At 33.0% G+C, this 21787-nt stretch overlaps 1 protein-coding gene across 3 annotated transcripts in view; it reads left to right on the top strand.

Annotated features, from left to right (window-relative positions):
- Window positions 1-21787, top strand: part of LOC142333029 (phosphatidylserine decarboxylase proenzyme, mitochondrial-like) — a 101275-nt gene that overhangs the window by 50860 nt on the left and 28628 nt on the right. For all 3 annotated transcript variants that reach the window (XM_075379804.1, XM_075379802.1, XM_075379805.1), the window contains exons 3-4: window positions 12350-12583; window positions 17440-17726. In XM_075379804.1, coding sequence (XP_075235919.1) covers window positions 12350-12583; window positions 17440-17726 — 521 coding nt within the window. The remainder of the gene's footprint in view (window positions 1-12349; window positions 12584-17439; window positions 17727-21787) is intronic.

The following is a 21787-nucleotide window of genomic DNA, read 5'->3' as shown; positions in this document are numbered from 1 at the left end:
TTTCGGTTGTTGATGGTCTTCCTGAACGGTCATCGTCATCGACTGTCGTTCGTCCATCTTTGAATCGTTTGTACCGCAAAAAAGTTTTCCTTTTTCTCGTAGCACTGTCACCAAACGCTTCCACAAACATGCGATGGGTTTCTGCACCGGTTTTTTTAAGCACGAAGCAAAATTTGATGCTGGTTCTTTGCTCTTTAAAATCTGCCATTTAGAACTTCGCCGAAGCAGTAAAACACAACGTTTCACAACCGCACGAAAGTCAACAATGTAGCCTCTCATCGTCACAGCTGTTGGAACACTGATTCACAAAGAGTTAGCCACATCTAGCGGCAGCAGGTCGTACCAGCAATGGTTCGCGCGCGAAATTCAAATTCCCCGAACTTTTAGGTAGCACCTCGTATGTGATTTTCAAAAGTAATTTTTTTTTTTAAATATATGAACTAATTGTTACTACAGTGCCATCCACTTATGTATAGATTCATCTAAAATTATTTTTATAGAAGTCGATCATTTATTGTTATACATAATAGATGCTTATCTAAATTCCACAAGAATTTATGAGATGCGGTTCAAAAGTTAATAGCTGGTAACACTTAGTAACAAAATCAGAACGGTTGAAAAAATGGAAAATATATTAATCGTTTCAAACGGCAAAGGCTTCCTTTGTCATTGAAATTCTCATCTTAATCTCTTCTTTACCCCTCCAATCATCAGTTAATACTATCCTGAGATATATTTACGTGTTCAATTTTTTCTTTTGCCGTTACAACTTTCATATCTTCCCTTTCATTTACCTTCACGACTTTTGTTTTCCTCAGATTTGTTTCATCCCGTATTCCATTATCCCTGCTTCCAGTGTCTTTATCATTACTTGCAATGTCTGAGTGTCAATCAGCACCATCGTCAGCATACGTGACGCGATTTATATTTGTTCCGCCTATGCTTACTCATTAGCCATCCGATATTTCTTTCAACAACCCCTCGACATAAAGGGTGAACAGTGTCGATGGTAAACAGAAGCCTTGCCTCACTCTTCTGCCTTATTCTAACCGATTTATGAATTCTCATTTTCACAACTCCTTTTTGCTTCATATACATTTTTCTGATCGGTTTCCTACCCTTCCGATCGATTTTCTTTTCTTTCAAAATCTCAAATAACTTTTCCCACTGTATTCTGTCAAATGCCTTTTCCGTACCTATAAAATACAAGTTCAATCTTCTTCCTCTTCCAAAAAATCTCTCTCCTATCATTCTGATCGGTCCTAAAGCTTCTCTTGTTCCTTTTCCTTTTCTGAATCCAAACTATTCTTCCTTGGCATTCTCCTCCATTTTTGTAATAAATCTTCTTTTCATAACTCTCAGCATTATTTTTACAGCACATAGTAGTAAGCTTATTGTTCTATGTTATTCACATTTTTTGGTTCCATTTTTTTTAGGTATCTGTATTATTGTATTAACAAAATCTTCTGGTCGTATTCCAGTATTGTAAATTGTATTGTACATTGAGAGTATTTCATCTATTCCTTTATCTTTTAAACATTTAAAGAGTTCTATTGGAAGTTCATCTGCTGTTGCTTTCCTGTACTTTATGTCTTTAATAGTTTGTTTAATTTCAGATCTCAAAGTCCGGTGGGCTTTCATCCTTTCCATAACTTCTTCCATCTCAACTTTCTGTATTTCACATTTCCTACTCCTGCATATAGGTCCTCTATATACTGTTCCAATCATTCACTTCATCCTCTTTATAAACACTTTTACCATCTTTCAATTTTCCAATTTCTCTCATTTTATAAGTAGAATTTCTTCTATCTATGTGGCAGTTTTTACCTTCTTACACAACACGTCATACTTCCTTTTCTTTTCTAAATCTTCTATGTTCTACATTCTTCTTTTAGCCACCTTTCCCTAGCTTTATGTGTTTTTTAAACTTATTTAATTTTCGATCGATTGCGTTGTATTCTCCTTCTTTATTTTTATTTCTTCTTTGTACCAATTCCTTTCTCTGTAGCTTCCCTTATAGATAGTTTTATCTTTGATCACATTTCTTCTGCCGGTTCATTTTCCTTTTATTTTGAGTAATAATCGCCTTTGTCTGCATTTCATTCACTTTTACTCTCCCTATGCCTTATAAGCCCCTATATATTCCATTCCTTCTCACTTTCATTGCAGTTTGAATTTTTTAAAATCTTATTTTCATTTCCATCATTAACAGAATATGATCACTTCCTCTGTCTGCTCCTGGAAGCCCATCTGCCTTCTTAACAGCATTCTTATATCTGTTTTCCACAAAAAAATGATTTACTTGAAAGTGAGATCTGTCTGTTGATCTTTTCCAAGACTTCTTCTTTTATGATTCTTAAAAAACGTATTTGTTATGAAGAAATTCTTTGCTTGGAAAAATTCAACCAGCCTGTTTCCTCTTTCATTTTGTGCTCCCAATGTGAACTTGTCCACTGTCTTTCCATTTTCGCCTTCTCCTACCGGTGTGTTCCAGTCTCCCATAATTATTTTACAGTAATCCTGATCATTTTCTAATAACTCCTCAATCTTATATCTTGTAACATTGTTACAAGGGTTTCTAGTTGTCTTTTCTACGACACTCCTGCTGCTGCATCCCCCAGAGCTCCAGATAGGAAGTAATTTTACCTCCGGACTATTTAACAAAAGAAGACACCACCATAGTGCCTAACCAGAAAGAAGTAATCTTCTGTATCCTAATGCTGTTGACTTCCTATAGAAGTTTCTTCCACCATCAGAGCCAATTTCTCACCCCCAGGACAGTAGAATACCCCAAACTTCTATTGCCTGTCCACTCTTCAAAATGGCCACTGGCATTTGTAGAAGCAGAATTCCTTATCCTGGGAGCTGTTTGATCCCTTCATTTGTTAGACGCTTGCATGTATCAACCAACTTTAATATGTACGATTGTTGTCCCCTTTCTACTGTGGGAACATGAATTTCAGGATTTTTTCCTTCATGAAATCTAAGACCTAATTGGCATTTCTTAGATTCTCTAGTACTTTAAGAGAAGCATATTGGAGTAGAGTATTATAAACTATTTACTAAATAAAGAAAAACACTTTTTTTTTCTTTTTTTTGAAAAAATCCACAAATGTTTTTGCAGTGTGTACTGCTTCATCAGGTGAATAATATAAAATAAGTCAAGTGATGAAAATTTATAGAGAAACTCTCTCTCACTCAATGAGCCAAATAAATAGTTTATAAGACCACTGCTATTGCCCATCTGGTAATTATTATTAATTTAACTAAATTATTTAAATAAATTTTATTATTTCCCAGATTCATTAATCATCATCAAATTTTACTATTTCATTTATAATATTGTCACCATTGTTTTTATTATATATATCTTTTCAAGTGTTTACTGTTTGATTTTTTTACCATTTGTTTCTAATTTTGAAAAAGTGCTTTTATTTTTGTGCATGTGAGCTGCATAATTAGATTTTTGTTTTCCATATTTACATATTTATACGTGTTCTTGACATCGTTTTTTAAATGACCTGTAAGTCATACCTATATAAAATTTATCACAGTTATCGGAACAGCATTTTATTATATTTATATAATAAACTTCTTGTAAATGTTTTGTAATAGATTTTTTAGCGTTAGTAAATTGTATTTAATTTTTTATTGTTTCTTATTGATGCTGTTTTATTGAATGAAAATTGTTTTTTTTATTGCATGTAGTTTTAGTATATGTTATAAATAGTCTTAATCCTGATGCTACAACTTTTGTTGCGCTTCGTGGTTGGCAACAAAACATACATGTTCAGTCTCCCCAGCGTTGCCAGTATTTTCGTTGCAGAACTGTATGCTATTAATAAGGGGTTAAGTATAATTAGCCCTACATTTCAACATGTATTTGTTTGATCCGATTCCACAAGCGCCTTGCAGGCGATTCTTGATGTAGTACACATCAAGAATCGCCAGCCTGCACATCAAGAATTGCCGGGTGTCTTGAGTACCAAGACACCCTATTTTCTGTGAGATTCAGCGTGTGTTATTTTACAAATAAATCAATGTAATACAGCTGTGAGCTTCTGCTGTACTCCCAGCCATATTGGGATTTCAGACAATGATCACGCTGATAGTAGAACAATGGAGGCTTGTTTTCTGCCTCCTTTCACCGACCATTTCGAATGATCTTGTCTGTTTCCTGAAGAGGGTGGTTTGTAGTGAGCGGCAAAGCAAATGGAATGCTACCGTGAACAATAAATTTCACCCGATTAAGAATACTGTGTCATTGTGGAGCTCCTCATGCAAGAAGAGGTTATTATTTGCTGTTTGCGAATAGGGCACACTAGTCTCACTCATGAATATTTTTTTTGGACAGCCCAGGACGTCTCACTTCTTAGCATTGTCTCTCCGATACTGTCCGGGGAGATGGGACCCACATCTTGTACTACCTGCATTCTCAGAAGCTCCCATCTAGGGCACACAAAAAATGTGTGCTCGGCAGAATCGATTGCTGCCGAGCAATACACTCACGGGTGTCTCTCCTTCCCCTCTCAAACACCTGTGTCCACTAAAGAACTGGGTGAGATAGAAGTCCAACTCTCCCAACCCTGTATCCACCCAGTTTTGGACGCTAGGCAGCAGTCTTTTTGTCCATCGCCCTTTTCGGGAACCCAACCATCTGCTCTGCCAGCAAGCCAACAAATATCGCTTAGTCTTGTTTCTGTTCTTGCCCTCCTTTCTCTCCTTGACTAGCAGGTCGAGAGGAGGAAGCCCGGCAAGGACCACTCATGGATATCTGATGATTCAAACAGATGCACCGGTTTGTTGCTGTGACTGCTCAGTAATAATGGCACACCACATCGTTGTGGATCGTATCTGTTACACCACATCACGTCGCAAGTTTAAACTAGGGGCTAACATGTAAATTATTCTACGGGATAATGAAATGTTTTTGTCTTATGTTTTACGATTTCTTAGAGCCATCTGTTTATTTTCAAATATATAAGCATATATAATATATTGCTGTAAAGCAGATGGTAATTTTATTTTAACTGAGATATCTAATTCCGATGTATCTTTGTGTTTTTATTTCGCTTTTAGCATGCGTTACAGGATTTTTACTTTGAAGGTTTATTTTTGCATTTCTGGGTTTTTAGCTTTTAGTTGTTCCATTTTTTAACGTTTATTTTTTGCAACAAATATATCGTGTCTGAACAATGATAACATGAAAGTGTTTTCGCGCAGAAAAAAAGATATACGTTACAGGTATGTAGCGTTTCACTTTTTAATTGTTTTAATGTAGCGATATTTTCATTTATGTTTTTATGTTTAAACGTATAAGTTTTTTAATCAAATCACAGTTACTTTTTTATTATACCCATTGTTAATAGCGGTATATTTTATTAAATTGAATTCATTGTTTAATTCATATTTATTGTCTAAATATTTTTTAATTCTGTGAATCTGTAACCGTATAATTTGAAATTTTTTGGCAATGTGGATGTATGAATTCATTATTTATGGTTGTTATGGGTAGTATGAGTTATCTATAAATTTCTAACTATAATATACTTTTATTTTTTTTTCATCTTATGTCTAGAAAATTTATAGTGTTGTTGTTTTGCTATAATTCTAGTCTACGTATAATGTTTCTATGGAATCCATCTAATTTTTTACAGAATTGTATCATATTTGTAATCGATTTGTTTCCTGTAGATTATGAAAACATCATCCACGTATCGTATCTATTATTTTTTTACGTACGTTTTATGTTGTTATTACTATCTTCCATGGTTTGATTAAATACTTCGACCGTTATGCATCTTAGCTGGGAACCAATAGTGAGACCTTTTTCTTGTATATAGTAATTATTATTTAAAGAAAAATTATTTTCTTTATTGTAAGTTGTAAAAGAGTAATTATTTGTTTAATAAGCAATTCATTATTTTATTATTATACAATAATATTTCTATTAATTTTTAGTTTCTTTAATTAGAATATTTGTTGACATTTTCTTAATGTTATATGAAACCGTAATATCGTTGTGGTCATTATTTTTTGCTTCAATTTTTCAACTATTTTGATGCCGTTTCTTATGTTAATACGTGTTTTTTAGTTTTAAGTATTTTTTTTCTTTAAAAGTGTGGTTAGAAATTTTGTAACAAAATACATTTATGTAATTTACTAAAGGTCTTAATGAAAAATTATCTAAGTTAGGAAAATGCTGAAGCAGACATTTTGTTTGTTATTTGTACTTTTTTAATTTCTTAAATTAATTCTTCAAACACATACGCTTTTAGCATCATTTTAAGTTCTGCAATGAAACTATTTATAGGGTCACATGTAACTTTGTTGTAATTATCATTGTTTAGGATTGTTTCTATTGTTGTATTCTTTTTTTTTATGATGATTGGAGCATTTATTTTATCTGCTTTTTTTATAACGGAGTTATTTTCTTCAAATTTATGTTTTAAATTTCTGAATTTTTTTATATGTTGATTATTGTTATTTTTATATTATTAATAATTCTTTTTATTTTATTTGCCGTGTAATTATGAATTAAATTTTTTTTATTTGTAAGAATATTAAATAAACGATTTACATCTGTTATGGTAGTTTTTATATCTTATGTATAATTGAACACGTAAAATTTGATAATGATGAATGGATCCAGTAAATAATAAAATTTATTTAAATAATGTAGTTAAATTAATAAACACCAGATGGCAGTAGCAGCGGTCTAATAAACTATTTATTGATAATTTTTCTTAAATTATTGTTTATTTGTTAATCCATACATAAGACCTTTCTTTTAAGCTGAAGTATTTTGATGTTAAATGTAGAGCTAAAACAGTTCTGTAGAACGGTTTGATAAGAGAGATTGGATACTATTATTTTATTTATTTTTTTTTTAATATAAGTGACAATTTTTAGTAAAGATTGGACATTTTTAAATATAAACTCAAGGATAAGTTAACATTTTTAATTTTCTAAATATTGAGTTACACAATTGACACTAACAGGCGCCAAAAAAATCAATCTTTGTATCTTGAAAACTTGTCGTTTTAAGGAAGCTCTAAGGAATGATATTTTACTTTAAATGGCTGTATATGTAAACATAATAAATAAATAATATGTAATGCAACAAATATACGTTTAGGAGACTTGTTCTGTATTTAAAGTGAGGTATATGTATTTTAGAGAAATTGTTATTTATTCAATGACAGTGAAAGAAACACTATCGTTTAACATAATTCCCGCTACATTTAGGCCCTTGTCTCATCTTTTTGTTACTTTTTTTATTCCAGTAGTAAAGAATTCTTCACCGTGCATTCTTGACCTGCTCGTTGTTTCTGACCTGTGAGCAATTAAAAATATTTAAAAAAAAATTGTTATACAATGGGAACTGTAAGGTGAAGTAACAATGCCTCCTAACTTGGTTTTGAGTAGCTTACTGTGATTTTTTAACAATATGAGTGTGCGTATTATTGTGCTGAAGAATAACCCTGTTTGAGAGAAAACCAAAACCAAGAAGTTTTGTCGTTATTGTAGGTTTCATTTTACCTGTTACAAGAGTTTCTTGCTGTAGATTGTTAGTTAGTCTTCCAAATAATCACAATAAATGTAGCCTTTAAACTCCCAAAACACCTTTAGCGTCACTTTACCGGATGATATTTAGGTTTGAACTTTTTCCTAACAGATAATTCAAATTTCTCCAATCTGTATTTTGATGTTTGAATTCCAGCTCAAAATGATGAACCGTAGTTTTATCACAAGTTATGCAATCTAAAAAACAATTACCTTCAGCTAAAAAGCAGTGTTTAAATTCTGCGTAAATGTGAATTAGGTGTTTTTGAGTCTCAGTAAGAAAAACAACGCTAGTTAGTATTTCAACTATATTATGGCATTAATTATGTGAAAAAATTTACCTGCCCTTCGAATAAAATTTTGAGAAACATCCCATGAGGTCCATATTTCCCTGTTTTCTTGACCGATCACAACCAAAATTGAATGCATCAATGCCTCATAAACAGAAATCATTGTATAACATTTCATAAAAATTGGTTGTTTGTTCTCAAGATGTGAAATAAAACAGCAAGCCGATGACATCATGTACATACATGGTTCTGGAATTTTTCAATGCTAAAATTGTGTTTTTGGTTAGTGGGGATCATGAAATGTCCGTAAAAAATGTCCAACATGCAACATTTGATCCGATTAGCACATCTTCCTTTATGTAGTGTACTGAAAAGTCAGAAAAGAAAAAAATTAAAAAATGCCTAAACTTATGAAGTACTAATTTAAAGAAAATTATAAATTATAACGCTTATATATAAGTAACATTTTTCAAAATATAGAAAATCTGATTAACAGAAAATGAAATAACAGGTTTGACCAAATTTATAATACAGAAAAATGCTACAAAATAAAATTAAAATAAACACACATTTCTTGAATTATGATGGTAACAAACAAAACAGCTTTTATAAAAGATAAGAAAAAGTATTCAATGAAATTTCTATTTATAAAACTAGAGAAATAGTAATAATCTTTCAAAAGAACACAAAATCCAAAAACTATCAGTGGTACGGTATGAAGAAAAAAAAAATTGAATTATTTAGTAAAATTGGGAACAAACAGTGATAAAATGTTTTAAATATTGAGGCTTATGGAGAAGATTGCACTGCATGTCTCATGCATAAGTATCTAAATGGTATGAAAAACTTTACATTAGAATTGAAGAAAATGTAAAACAAATTAGTAGATTTAAGAATTCTGCCTTCTGATATTAAATTATAATATTTATAAAATGTAAATTGAAAAAGAAACATAGAAAATTTTAAACAAGATTATCAACATTAAAAACATTGGGATGCTGAGATGGTTCTTAAGTTTCTAACACCAGAACATTGTTCCATGGTTTCTCACGGGAACTATTTCAAAGGTGATAGTCACGTATAATTGGATTGTAAATAAAAAGTTTTTCTGAACCATTCTCATTACTTTACATTCCTTGTATGTATATATATGTAAACTTTGAACAGATGGTGGTTTTGGGGTCTGGGGGATGTGAAATGTGAAGATATGTTGAAATTTTCCAGAAGTTGAATCACGGTACCCATTACAATAGGTAGCTTTCTTATGAAATCTACCTAAAAGAATGCGATGTAGAAAAAAAAATTCATTTAATTTCACTAGTAATTTATTCTTGCTGTTAAAGGATCTTGATAAAATATTTGTCCATAATAAACAAATAAAAAAATAATAGTTTATTTTAGATAAGTATTTTCTTAAGATAACTTTTTCAACATAGGTTTTTTTAGAACGAAGAAATATAATATTTTTTGTTAACTGTACCAATAAATCTTAAAATTTGCATTTAAAGATGTAATATTTAAACATAACAATATGTATAATTCTTGTTAAATTTAAATTTATATTGTGTGTTGTATATATATATATACACACACACAAGGGTTATTTTTTTCAAGGTCTGATCGGTCAAAAATTAAAACCACAGTGAAGTCACACAGTATGAGACTGCAGTGATGGTCGTACCACGTTCCATGAATTCCACTAAGAGAACTCCATTCCGGTCCCGGAACACAGTAGCCGTACGCTTTCTGTTGGAGAAGGTTCGCTTGAACTTCTTTGGTTTACTGAGAGAATGAGAATGCATCCACTGTTTGGATTGTTCTTCGGTTTCAAATGGACTCGTGTCTCGTCCCCTGTGATAATTTTGTTCAAAAAATCTTCTCCTTCATTGTGGTAGCGCTGGAGAAACGTTAGGGAGGCCTCCATTCTCATTGTTTTGTGATGGTCGGACAGCATCTTGGGAACCCATCTCGCACACAGTCTGTGGTACTGAAGTCTGTCACTCACAACGGTGCAGAGAGCTGACCTTGAAATTTCAGGAAACGAATCACTCAATACAGAAATTGTGTCCCGACGATTTTCTCGAATTGCCTCATCCACTCGCTCAACGAGATCATCAGTTGACACTCGCTTCCTCCCTGACCACCTGCATCATGAACATCTGCACATCCTGCTTTAAAGTTCCTGTACCATTGTCGCACTTTGCTGTCACTCATTGAAGTTTCACCGTACACATTACTTATTTGTCTATGAATTTCAGCCGCATTACACCCATCAGCCTGAAGAAATCTAATTACCGCACGCGCTTCACACTTGGCGGGAGATGCTATTGTTGTAGACATGCTTACGTGCTAGCTGCGTGTTCAGAAGTAAACGAAGTGACGCGGCGTGATTGAAGGCCATAGTAGAGACGCTGCGCAACACATATGTGCAAAGGTTCATCCGATTTTTGCGTGGATTTTTATTTCGCGACTGATCGGACCTTGAAAAAAACTTTCTCATATGTGTGTGTATATATATATATATATATATATATATATATATATATATATATATATATATATATATATATATATATATAGACTTGTAGAAAAGCTTGTAGTTAAGGAAATTGTAAGAATAGAGAAAAATCAAATAGAATCAACAATTAAAAAAATAGTGTAGAAGATTTGGAAAATAGATGTTTTGAAAACATTAAGGTCAATTGAAAAAATGGATTGATTGGCTGTTGTTGCATCAGGATAACCCCCAGGCCCAGAGATATAAATACTGCTGAGGGCAGCAAGTGCGATAATGTGCAATAACATTTGAAATGAATGCGCAATAACAGTTGAACTAACAAGTAAATAAATTATCCTTGTATATGGTTTATACTGATTTTGTAATTGTAATCCTACTTCAATAATTACTTCTTAATTTTGTGATAATTTTTATTCTTCATCATAAATTTCATAGTTTTGACATATTTACATATTTTTTAAACATGACATACTTAAAAGTAACAAATTGCATTTTTAAGAATTTCAACAATTTATTCAGATTTTCAGTATCTTTTGTCAAACCCATAAATACAACAATCTTTACTAAAACTGATAAAAAATGTACTGCTTATTACTTTTTTCCCTTGTGACCTGCCAAATACTTTCTTTATTTCTTGAGAACAGTTTTTTCTACTAAGATAAATAAATACAGTTTATATAAAAAATTAATAACAATAAAATTTTTTTATTGTAGAGTTACTACCACACCGATTAAAATAAACAGAATTAATTAAAGTTGTCGTTAATTCTATTGTTAGGTAATAAAACTGTTTACATGTTAAAGTTTAGATAGACATATAACAGGATTGTTCATTAATTAGACAATGTCAGCAGCAGAAAATACTTAAAATGCACTAAAACGTTCAACTTGGCGATATTGAAATAGAAACTGTAAGCTTTTCAAAAAGAATTCCATTATTATAACTTCCTTTTTTTATTTAAAAATGTTGGCTCCATTTGAAATATGAGTATCTTCTGTGGAAGAACAATGTGCTTTGATTTTATTTTCTGAAGGTATTAAAGTGGCAGAAATACATTTGCAGATATTAAAACAGTATGGTAAAAAGTGTATTAATGATATATATTTTTATAAGCAGAACAATTAAATCTGGTAGAACAAATGTTGCCAATTTGTGCATCGTTCATAGAAGTTTTGACTGATCCTTTGTCATTATTAATGATTTTATTTACAAGGACAGATTGATAAAATATAGAAAACTGCTGAAATTTGTAGTGACATCAGCACTCTCCAATCTGTTATCCATGATAAGCAGAATTACTGCAATTTGTGTTTGAGTTGGGTTCTGACATAACAGAAAAAACACAAAAAAATTAGGAAGAGGTGTTTCAAACTTAAACAAAAAAAATACTTACTGGACCAGTTGGATTAATATTATACATAAAAAGTAGCGGATGGTTTTTTTGGACTAAATTGTTGATTTGCATGACTCAACCTTTCAGGGAAGTAATCATCCACCAATTACTGGCAAACATCAATTGTGAAGTGTTGTGTAGTAGATGCAGTTGTGCCACATATTTTATCCAATTTTTTGGTTAAAAACCATATGAAACGTTCAAATTCATACCCAAATTTAAGTTAAAATTGCATAATTTTAATCATGGAGTAGAAATCAGGTTAACATTTTTCTCAAGCTGTATTTGGAAAAAAACCAATATTTATATAACTTTTTTCTTTATTTTCACTTGACGTGCCATGAAATTCTTACTGTTTCTTTACGAAACACTTTCTATGCATACATATTAACAGTGGATTCGTAACTATTACTTAATTCTTGAAATGCTCAATTTTAATCTTTAAAATAGTGATGTTTGATAATAACTAAATGTTTGAAAGCTTTTAGAAAAATAACAAAAAAAAATATTATAATTTCTGTTTGTTTTTTCCAACCGATTGAAATTTAATATTTCCTTTATTATGATTTTTTTTTTTACAGATAACATGTTATCGTTCAGTTCCCTTACGTCCATTATCACGTGCATGGGGTTGGATAAGTGACCGACCGGTACCACTGTCATTACGTCATTGGATTTATGGAAATTATGCTAAAATTTATGCCGTGAATCTCGATGAAGTTGAAAATGATCTTATTTCGTATGCCAGTCTTGCTGAATTTTTTAGTAGACGTTTAAAAGATGGCGTGAGACCTATCGATACTTCACAGTGCGTTGTAAGTATATTAAATTCAAAAATTTATGATACTTATTCTGTTTATGAATATATTGAAATATTTATTGTTTCGTATAAATAACTGATGAATTATAGTTTGTAATGCATTATGATGGATGCGTATTATGAATCGCATTTGTTGCTGTACACTGTAATTCTGTTTGATAAATAATTATGTCATTTACAAATTAAATCAAGATAGAATAAATACACAGCACTATGGATAAAAAAAAGGAATTGCTCATTATTTTTTTTTTTTTTTTTTTTTTTTTTTTTTCTTAAACACCCCCAACATCCCCGGCCTCCGCCGTTAGGCTATGCGCAGGAATGTCGGAGTGTCGTGGCAGTCGACTGCCCCCCTGTCTTGCCTTTTCTTTAGCGTCCCATCGGGGTCCTCTCAGTTTCATCAGGATGCAGCAGCCCTCCCTTCTGGACGACCACTACATCCCTCCACTTAGAGGCTACCCTTCCCGTCCCTACACTAGGTTGCCGGCTACGCATTGCGCGAAGCCGGCAAACCGCCGCGTCCCCCTCTCACACCTGAGGGTCCCAAATGCATCATCGGAGCACCCCAACTGACCTTCATTCTTGCATATGAAGGAGCCAAAGCATCCTCTGCATCCAGGCTGCCTCCCTGGCCCTGCACGGCGACCACGATTCGCCCCCTGTATTTTATTTATTTATTTATTTTTCCTCCCTTCAGTTGCAGCCCATCACGTTGGCGTCTGAACTTATTCCTCCTTCCGCAATCCGCGGGCACGTTCGCTGTGAGTGCCCTCGTAACCGTTAGAAGGAACACAATCAATAAAATAAAATAATACCACAATCATACAATACAAGGAAAATACATAATAAATGAAACCCACTTCATATTGTCTCTTCGGCGATGTCACCTCTAGCCGTGGCCCTCCTGCACACGGTCGAAGCGATCGTGCTTGTCATCTCGAGCCGGCCGTAGAGTACCAACCACAGTGACAATGGAGACAATGAATTCACAATACCATACAACACAAAAATAATATATATAGTAGAAGAAACACACAGTATACTTGCTAGGGACATTGCTGCTTACCCGCGCCTAGAAGTCTTCTCCCCACTCTCTTCCATGTACCATCTTCGTCTTCAGGATGCTAGCCACCATGCTCTGTACCGCATCCCATTCTCTCTTCCCTTTCAGCATGTGAGCTACAGTTGTTTCTGGAGTGAGGCCATCTGTGCCATGCCTACGCCGGACCACAGCCCACCTTTCGCACTCGTAAAAGGTGTGCTCCGGCGTGTCATCCTGACCGCAGTAGAAGCACCTCGGTGTCCGTCTTCTCTTGAACCGATGTAGGTAGACCCCGAACTCCCCGTGTCCAGACAGGAACTGCGTGAGGAAGTAATCTACCTCCCCATGCCTCCGCCTGACCCACGGTCCCAAGTCCGGGATCAGTCTCCTGGTCCATGCCCCAGCCGTAGCCGTTCTCCACATCTCCTGCCAGTTGACCATCAGCTGCCTCCCGGCTTCCGCCTTCGGCGTTCCTTCGCTCATTATTTCCTGGATGAATCAAGTGAAACCATAATAAAACTTTTATCAGAACGACACACATGAACAACTCTTGAAATAATAAGGTAAATATATAAAAATATTGAAAAACAATACAATGTACAAAAAAGAACATCAGTTATTTGTTTAATCTCTTGGATGAGGTGTTCACTGATGATTTAAAACTAGAATCATATAGCAAAAACTGACATTTTTAGTTAACGTGCTTGGCCCTAGATTGATTCCCCATCTTCCTTTTGACAGCACCACTGACAAAGACGGCAATTCCTGAACAGAAAGCAGTCTGTGTTTTGCAGTTTGCTAATTGTGATCCTCTGACTGACAATAACATTTGTCTATGCCATAATCGGTTTGAAATGATCAGATTTCTCTGTAATGGAAAGAATATGGAATGACAGAGTGTGTCTGAAGAAAATGTTGAAGGAATCTTTCATGTATAGTTCTAAAAAATCTGTAAGCAAAGTGGCTAGCTAGGAACTATTAATGCCGTGATGATAGTATGGAATGTTTTAAGGAAACACGTAGGTGTCCATACTGTTTACAGCTGTTAGGTGTTAAAGCATACGGACTTCACAATTACAATTTTACAATATAATGATGATTTATATGATCTTTGTTGATCAATCTTTGTGGAAAAGTAACATAATGTTCATATTTGGGGACCAGAAATCCCCATGAACGCTTATAATTTGAAAGAAGATACTCTCCAAAAGTAAATGTTTTCTAAGCCACATTCCAACGTCAAGTTTACGGACCATACCTTATCGCTGAAGAAGTAAAAGGAGTTATTTTTCTGGATATTTTGAATACATGGCTCTTTCCTTAATTCCAAGATGAACCAGAGAATTTTAATTGGGAACAAGATGGTGTGCCTCTTCACTGGCAAAACACTGTATGAGAGAGCCCTTTAAATGAAGTTTTCTCCGTTCATCGGGGACTTGATGACAGAACTTATTTGTGGTGTGGCCTCCAAGCTCACTGATTTTACCCCAAGTGATGTTTACCTTTGGGTTTTATAAAAGTTCTTTTATGCCAGCACCTGCTGATTTATCTGATTTGAAGAACAGAAATTTATGCAGTTGTAGGTACCATTATTCCAGACATGCTCGTAAAAGTATGGGACAAACTCTCCTGCCGGTTAGGTCTGCCCTGTGACAAAAGTGCCCATATTGAACACTTGTAGGAAAACTGTAAGAGTTACTCTTTCATTTTATTTTTTACTCAGGGTTTTTTAAAAAAATCATTTAAATATTATTTAAAAATTCACAGTACTCAATATAATATTGTTTCTGTAAAATAAAATCTTTCAATTTTATTTTAAAGATATTGGTTTTAAGATTTTTTTATATGGGTCAGTAATTTGTTAACGTATATAAGGTTCATTCTCATAGACTGAAGTATTTTGTTGAGTTAAATGGAAAACAAACTGTCTGGTTTAATAGAAGTGTTTATTGTTATTCTTTTAATAATAAATGACTATTCATTTTTGCTAAGTATTGCATGTTAATAAATTTAAATACAAGAATAAGTTTACATTTTTAATTTTGAAATAAGTCAGTATCTTGAAAACTTGTTCTGCCTGTTTATTATATGATGTATTCAATGTACGAGGGATATCTAAAGTAAAGACCGCTGGGAAATTTCTCTCCTTAACCTCGGTGAACCTATGTCGTTCATGGCCACGCTGTAATGTACACACTATTTTTATCTGTAAGTTGTCATGTTGTAGTATCTTTGATTATGTGTGAGTTATTGTGTTATAAAATGAATAGAAAAATCAGTATTGCCACAGATTGTGAAATATGTGGAGTCTTAACAATTTTTAAACCATCAAAATGTTAAGCCAGCTGAAATTCAAATGCAGTTGTAGCTGTGTACGATGGTAATGTAATGAATGAAAGAAACATCTGAAAATATTGAGAAATAACAGAATTAAAGTGCATGCTGAAAAACGTTCGTGGAGACCTTCGATAATCACAGAGGACTTGTTAAATGCGTTGATGATGAAATCAGAAAAGATCGTTGCTCAACAATTTCTGATCTGGCCCTTCTTTTTCCTGGTGTTTCAAGAGCTGTTAACGGTTGCACTTTTCATGACCATGTAGGCTTCAGAAAGGTTCGTGCACACTGAGTGCTGCACATCTTAACAGAACGTCACAAAAAAATCTGAATGGGATTTGCTTTGGAATTTTTGATGTGCTACACAGAAAAAGGTGATCCTTGATTCAATTGTTACCGGTGATGAAACACGGATTTCTTATTACACACCAGAGAGAAAAAAAGGCAGTCAAGTGAATGGCAACATCTTCAATCACCAACAAAGGTTAAGCCACAACCATGAGGACATAAACTGATGATCTTTTGGGATCAGTTTGGCATAATGCTAATTGATTTCGTGCCACGTGGAACAACTATACGTAAATGCAGAAGCCTACTGCCTAACTACGTAAGTTATGGCACGCCATTCAAAATCTGTGACATGGGCTGCTGACCGATGGTGTCGTCCTGCTGTACTGTAATGCATGTCTACATATTGCGGGTCCAACATGTGAGTTACTAAGAACATTTGGATGGGAAATTTACGATCAGGTAAGAAACGGGGTTGGTGGTGTGGCAACCGGCAAATTTACGATAACCCACCACATAGTTCAAATTTAGCTCCTTTTGAATACAATTTTTTGGGGAAATTGAAAGAATTTTTGAGTGGTAAGCAATTTGTGGGTGACGATGAACTTAAAAATGCTGTTAATCAGTGGCTAAATGGACTTGTGGTGGAAGAATACGAGGGTGTATTGAAGCTGGTGTATTGTTATGATAAATGTCGGCAATTATATAGAGAAGTAGTATAAGGTATGTAGTTTAAGAGAAATAAAAAAAAGTTATTAAGTTTTCAGAATAAGTTTTTTTACAATGAAATAATCTTTACTTTAGAGATAACCTCTTGCATTATGTATCGAACAGAGGAAAAGATTTATTTACCAGTTTCTGAATGAACAGGTAAATTTTGAAAATTTTGAAGTTTTAAATTTGTACACACCTCTTGATAGCTGGCTTAGTTGTAATTATGACATCTGTGGCTTTTAATTTATGACAAAGAAAAAAAGGTCATAAAAGAAATTAAATATAGTATCTTTTGAGGTAAGTTCATTTTCGTCTTATTTATAACATCTTTAAAAGCATATAAAAAGACTTTCACATACTTTTAATTATTGTAGAATGAAAGCCTCATTATACTGAACCAAATATCTGTTTTGATCAATTGAAATTTAAAATAAAATTCTGTAATTTGGTAATAAGATTTTATTTTTCAGGTATCACCAGCTGATGGCACAATATTAAATTTAGGTGAAGTGACATCTTGTCATATTGAACAAGTGAAAGGTGTAACTTATTCTATTCAAACATTTCTCGGTGATATGACTTGGAAACAGTTGCAACTTATTAAATTGAATCATTTACCTTTAAAGAGTGGAGTTAAAGATAATAATAATAATTTTTATTTAAATGACAGTATTCATAATGCTAATAGAAATCATAAAAATAATAATATTAGTAATAGTTATTTAAATAATACGGATATTAATCTTCCCGAAAAAAGGCAAGTATTTATTTTACATTTTTAGTTAGTTATATGAATTGAATTTATTGAGGTAAAAATTAGATATGATAATTAAATAATACACAATACATAGGTTCTGGATAAGTACCATTAGTACTCTAAGTACAGGTCCTTGGATCTGTTGACTAAAACTATATTATTTGGTTGATAATAAAATAATTAACAATACTTATACTAGATACACGTCTTTATACTTGGATAGAAATTCTTTGGTTTTCTTCAATACATTAAGACTAAATTTACTTGTAGATCTTGTCTCATTCTACAATTCAGAATATTCAGATATTTTGGTCCAGTAAAGAAAAAGTTTCATCTAAAAATTTCCTTATTGCTCCTGGAATCTATACTATATTGTCTTTTGTATCTATAGTATATATAGTATAATGGTTGGATGTAATTTTTCCACATATTATTACAGGCAATCTTGTTTATTTCTGCTGGACAGTATAAGAGGTTTGATAGAAAAGTTTTAAGACAGGTGCCACCACTGCTCAATAGGAAGGGATAGATTTGTCCATGGATATGAAAGGGAAGCTTGTTTAGTCCTTGAAACATACTGAAAAGATCACTATGATATCTTTGTTCAGTAGAGAGCGGCATGTTTGTGAGTGAAAACATGTTTTTGGTTCTCAGCTGAAAAATAGCTTCTGGGGATTCAAAAAAACAGCTTCTGGGTATAAATGTACAAGCTGATCAAATGTTTTTATGTGGTAAAACAATTCAAAGATGATCCTGATCCAACTGGCTTTCCACTTCAAAAACTAATGGAAATATTGTGAAAGTTTGCTGTTAAGTGCACTCTGAATTTAAGTTGCTATACAGTTCAGTAAATTTTAACTGATGATTTGAACCTGCATCAAGTATCAGCAAAATTCATTCTGAAATTGTTGTCAGACCAACAGAAACAATGTTGACTTGAAATGTCCCTAAAACTGATTAATCAGGCCTAAACTGACCCAGATTAGTTAAATAAGGTAATTAGTTCACCGTGACTGGAAAAATTTCAACAAAGTCAGTTAGTTGAATGTGAAGATAATGCCAGTGGTTACCTTTGATTGTAAGGGTATCATACATCACAAATTTGTTCCTAGGGTTCAGGCAGTCGACCAAGAATACTCTAAAAGGTTTCCTCTTCACGTAAAAATGTATGGAAGAAAAAGTCTGCACTCTGGCGAAACAAGAATTGGATCCTTCACCATGACTACCCACTGGCTCTTCATACGTTCTCGATTGCAGAATTTTTGGAAAAATTCCAAATTTTTGTGCCTCACAATGACTCTCTTCCCCGGAATTAGTCCCTGTCGACTTCTACCTGTTTCCTAAATTGAAATTTTTTCTGAAAGGGAAGTGATATGACTTAATTGAAGACATCCAGGTAAATACAGAGAGAATTCTTTTTTCTTAAAAAAGAAAATTTTCAGGAATGCTTCCAAAAGTGGAAATACCATTGTTCAGTATTTAATCAGAATGGGGCTACTTTGAAGCTGATCCATCAAATTATCCTGTAAGTACTGCCATTTTGAAATTACAAGCTCAGTCTTAAAACTGTCCAATCACACTTTGTATAATTCTTATGATGATCAGCCTGCATACGTCGTTTAATTACTTCATAGAGAAAATGCGATCTTTTTTGTATATACTTCTAATGATTTGTATATGAACCACATTCAGAAGTAAGAGAACATTGTTTCTCATGCCTTTCCAGGCAACGATGCTGTATTGGAGAATAGAATAAATTTTTCTGTAATATACTGATAGCACTTGTTTCTCATTGAGGATATTACTTATTTTTTAAAAAATAAATGGCCGATATCTTTTTTGTCAGGTATTCTATGTAATGATTCTATTTCAAGTGTCTGTTAACAAATACCAGATATTTTGTGAATTTTCTCTTTTCAGTAAACTCAATGGGTTATTGATGATTATTCTAACTTTTAGTGATGTAGGCAGGATCACTGCATAGTGATACCTATATGCAGTAGTATACGAAGGCTGTTTTTTTTTTCAACCTCCCATGGGTTATAAAAAAGATACAGACATAACTGAATGATTTTACTACTAAAAGTTGAGTAGTATCTAACTTATTTTTCTACATAGTTGCCAAAACGTTTGAAGCATTTTGTTGTATTGTGACACTAGCTTTCGATTGCCCGCTTCAAAGAAGTTTGCCGCTAGTGGGGTAAGGTACAGCTTGACACACTCCTGAAGTTCTTCATTGGTGGTGAAGTGTTGTTTGCCCAACCGTGCCTTCAATTGTTGAAAAAAATAAAAATCGCTAGGTGCTAGGTCTGGACTATACAATGGATGGTCGAAAACTTCCCACTTGAGTTGTTTGAGAAGGTCTTGCTCTGCGGAGGTGACTTAAAAATTCACAATAAACTTCCTTTGTTATTGTTTTCCTCTTCTCCATAAAGTCCACCAACAAGACACTTTTATGGACTCATAAAACTGTAGCCATTTTTTTCCTGTTGCACAGTGTCTGTTTGAACTTTTTTCACTTGTTTGCAAAATAAGTGTGCATTCACTGCTTAGATTGTTCTTTGGTTTTTGGATTATTATACCAGATCTAGGTCTCATCGCCAGTAACAATAGACTTCAAAAATTCTTCCCCATCATTATGATAATGCATGAGAAGCATTAAGGCTGAGCCATTCGCTGAAAAATGCAGTGAATGGTGTCACCCATTCTAATGGTCCTTAGGGACAATTGTGTACAGAGAACATTCTCTGCTGCCATTTCAGTGCTGAAATTTTATGCAGAGTCTTTGTTCTGTTAGAAAGGTAGTTTTAAGTAGCTTATCGCCTCTAAAACTTAATCCGTGCAGTTTTTATAATAAAGTGTCGCAATCTAATGTATCAAATGCTTTACTGAGGTCCACTAAGAATGCCAGAGAAACTTTTATCTTAATTTAATGACGGATTTATTTGTGCAAATTCCATTAACTTTGCCAGGATGTCTAATGTTGAAGAATTTTAGCTAAATCCAAATTTTTTTGTTTAACATATTATATTTATCTATAAAATATCGACAGCAGAGAGTATATGGTTTCAGACTACACTTTTATCTCCTGCTTTGTAAATAGGTACCAATTTTTCCTTTTTGAAAATTGTGGGAAAATGACCGATTTCGAGAGTGAGATTTATTAAATTAGCGACTTAACGAGAAAATCCTCTAATAGATTTAATTGCTTGTTATTTTGTCCTCTCCGGTTGTTTTCGTTGGTTGAAGGTTTTTAATAATACTAATTTCATTTGGAATTTCTGGTTTTAAAAATATGAATTTATCATAATTTTAGGGTGTGATTGGCCATTTTTTATTTTGCCGGCTAAGTTTTTCCCAGTGTTACCAAAATATTTATTCATTTCTTGGAAATTTCATTCTCGTCACATAATTTCTCTCCATTTCCCTTTGTTATTTACATTATTTTTGTACCATTTCTGTTGTTTTTTGTTTATCCATTAACATATTTAGTGTTCCATAAAAAAATTTTGATCTTTGCCACTGTTTTTCCTTATCAGTAGTTTTTTTATTGCGAAATTTGAGGAGCTAGTTTTATTATTTCAGTTATTTATTTGTTTACTCTTTCCATTTCTTCATTAATTCAACATCGTTATTTTTTACTGCTCTTTTATTCATATTATCTCTTAATTCTAAAGATTTGCAAGTATCTTTTGTTATTAATTCTTTTTTTTTTATCAAACTATTACATTGAACCTTCACCGTAGAGCTTGTTGTTCCTGAAGAGATTTTATTTGTAAGTGTAGTGTAAATGTTTCTACAATTTCTTATTTATTGATGTTAACAGTAGCTTGTAGGTTTGTAAGTAGGTCCCAATTTTCCTCCAGTTGATGTAGCTACATATTGAATCTTTTCACAAGATTCTGGAACTTTATATTTTTTTTTGTCGATGCTTGTTTGCATTTAAAGAATTTAAAAGGTAATGGTCTGTAATGTATGCTTTCAGAAATACATTTTTGATTTTTTAAGCTGATAATGGAGTTTTAATGAAGTAGTTGGTTTATCTTAAAAATCATACTTAA

This window comes from Lycorma delicatula, chromosome 12, assembly GCF_047948215.1.
Source record: "Lycorma delicatula isolate Av1 chromosome 12, ASM4794821v1, whole genome shotgun sequence".
NCBI lineage: Eukaryota > Metazoa > Arthropoda > Insecta > Hemiptera > Fulgoridae > Lycorma > Lycorma delicatula.
Note: the sequence above shows the minus strand (reverse complement) of the source record. Positions and strands in the feature narration are given on the sequence as shown.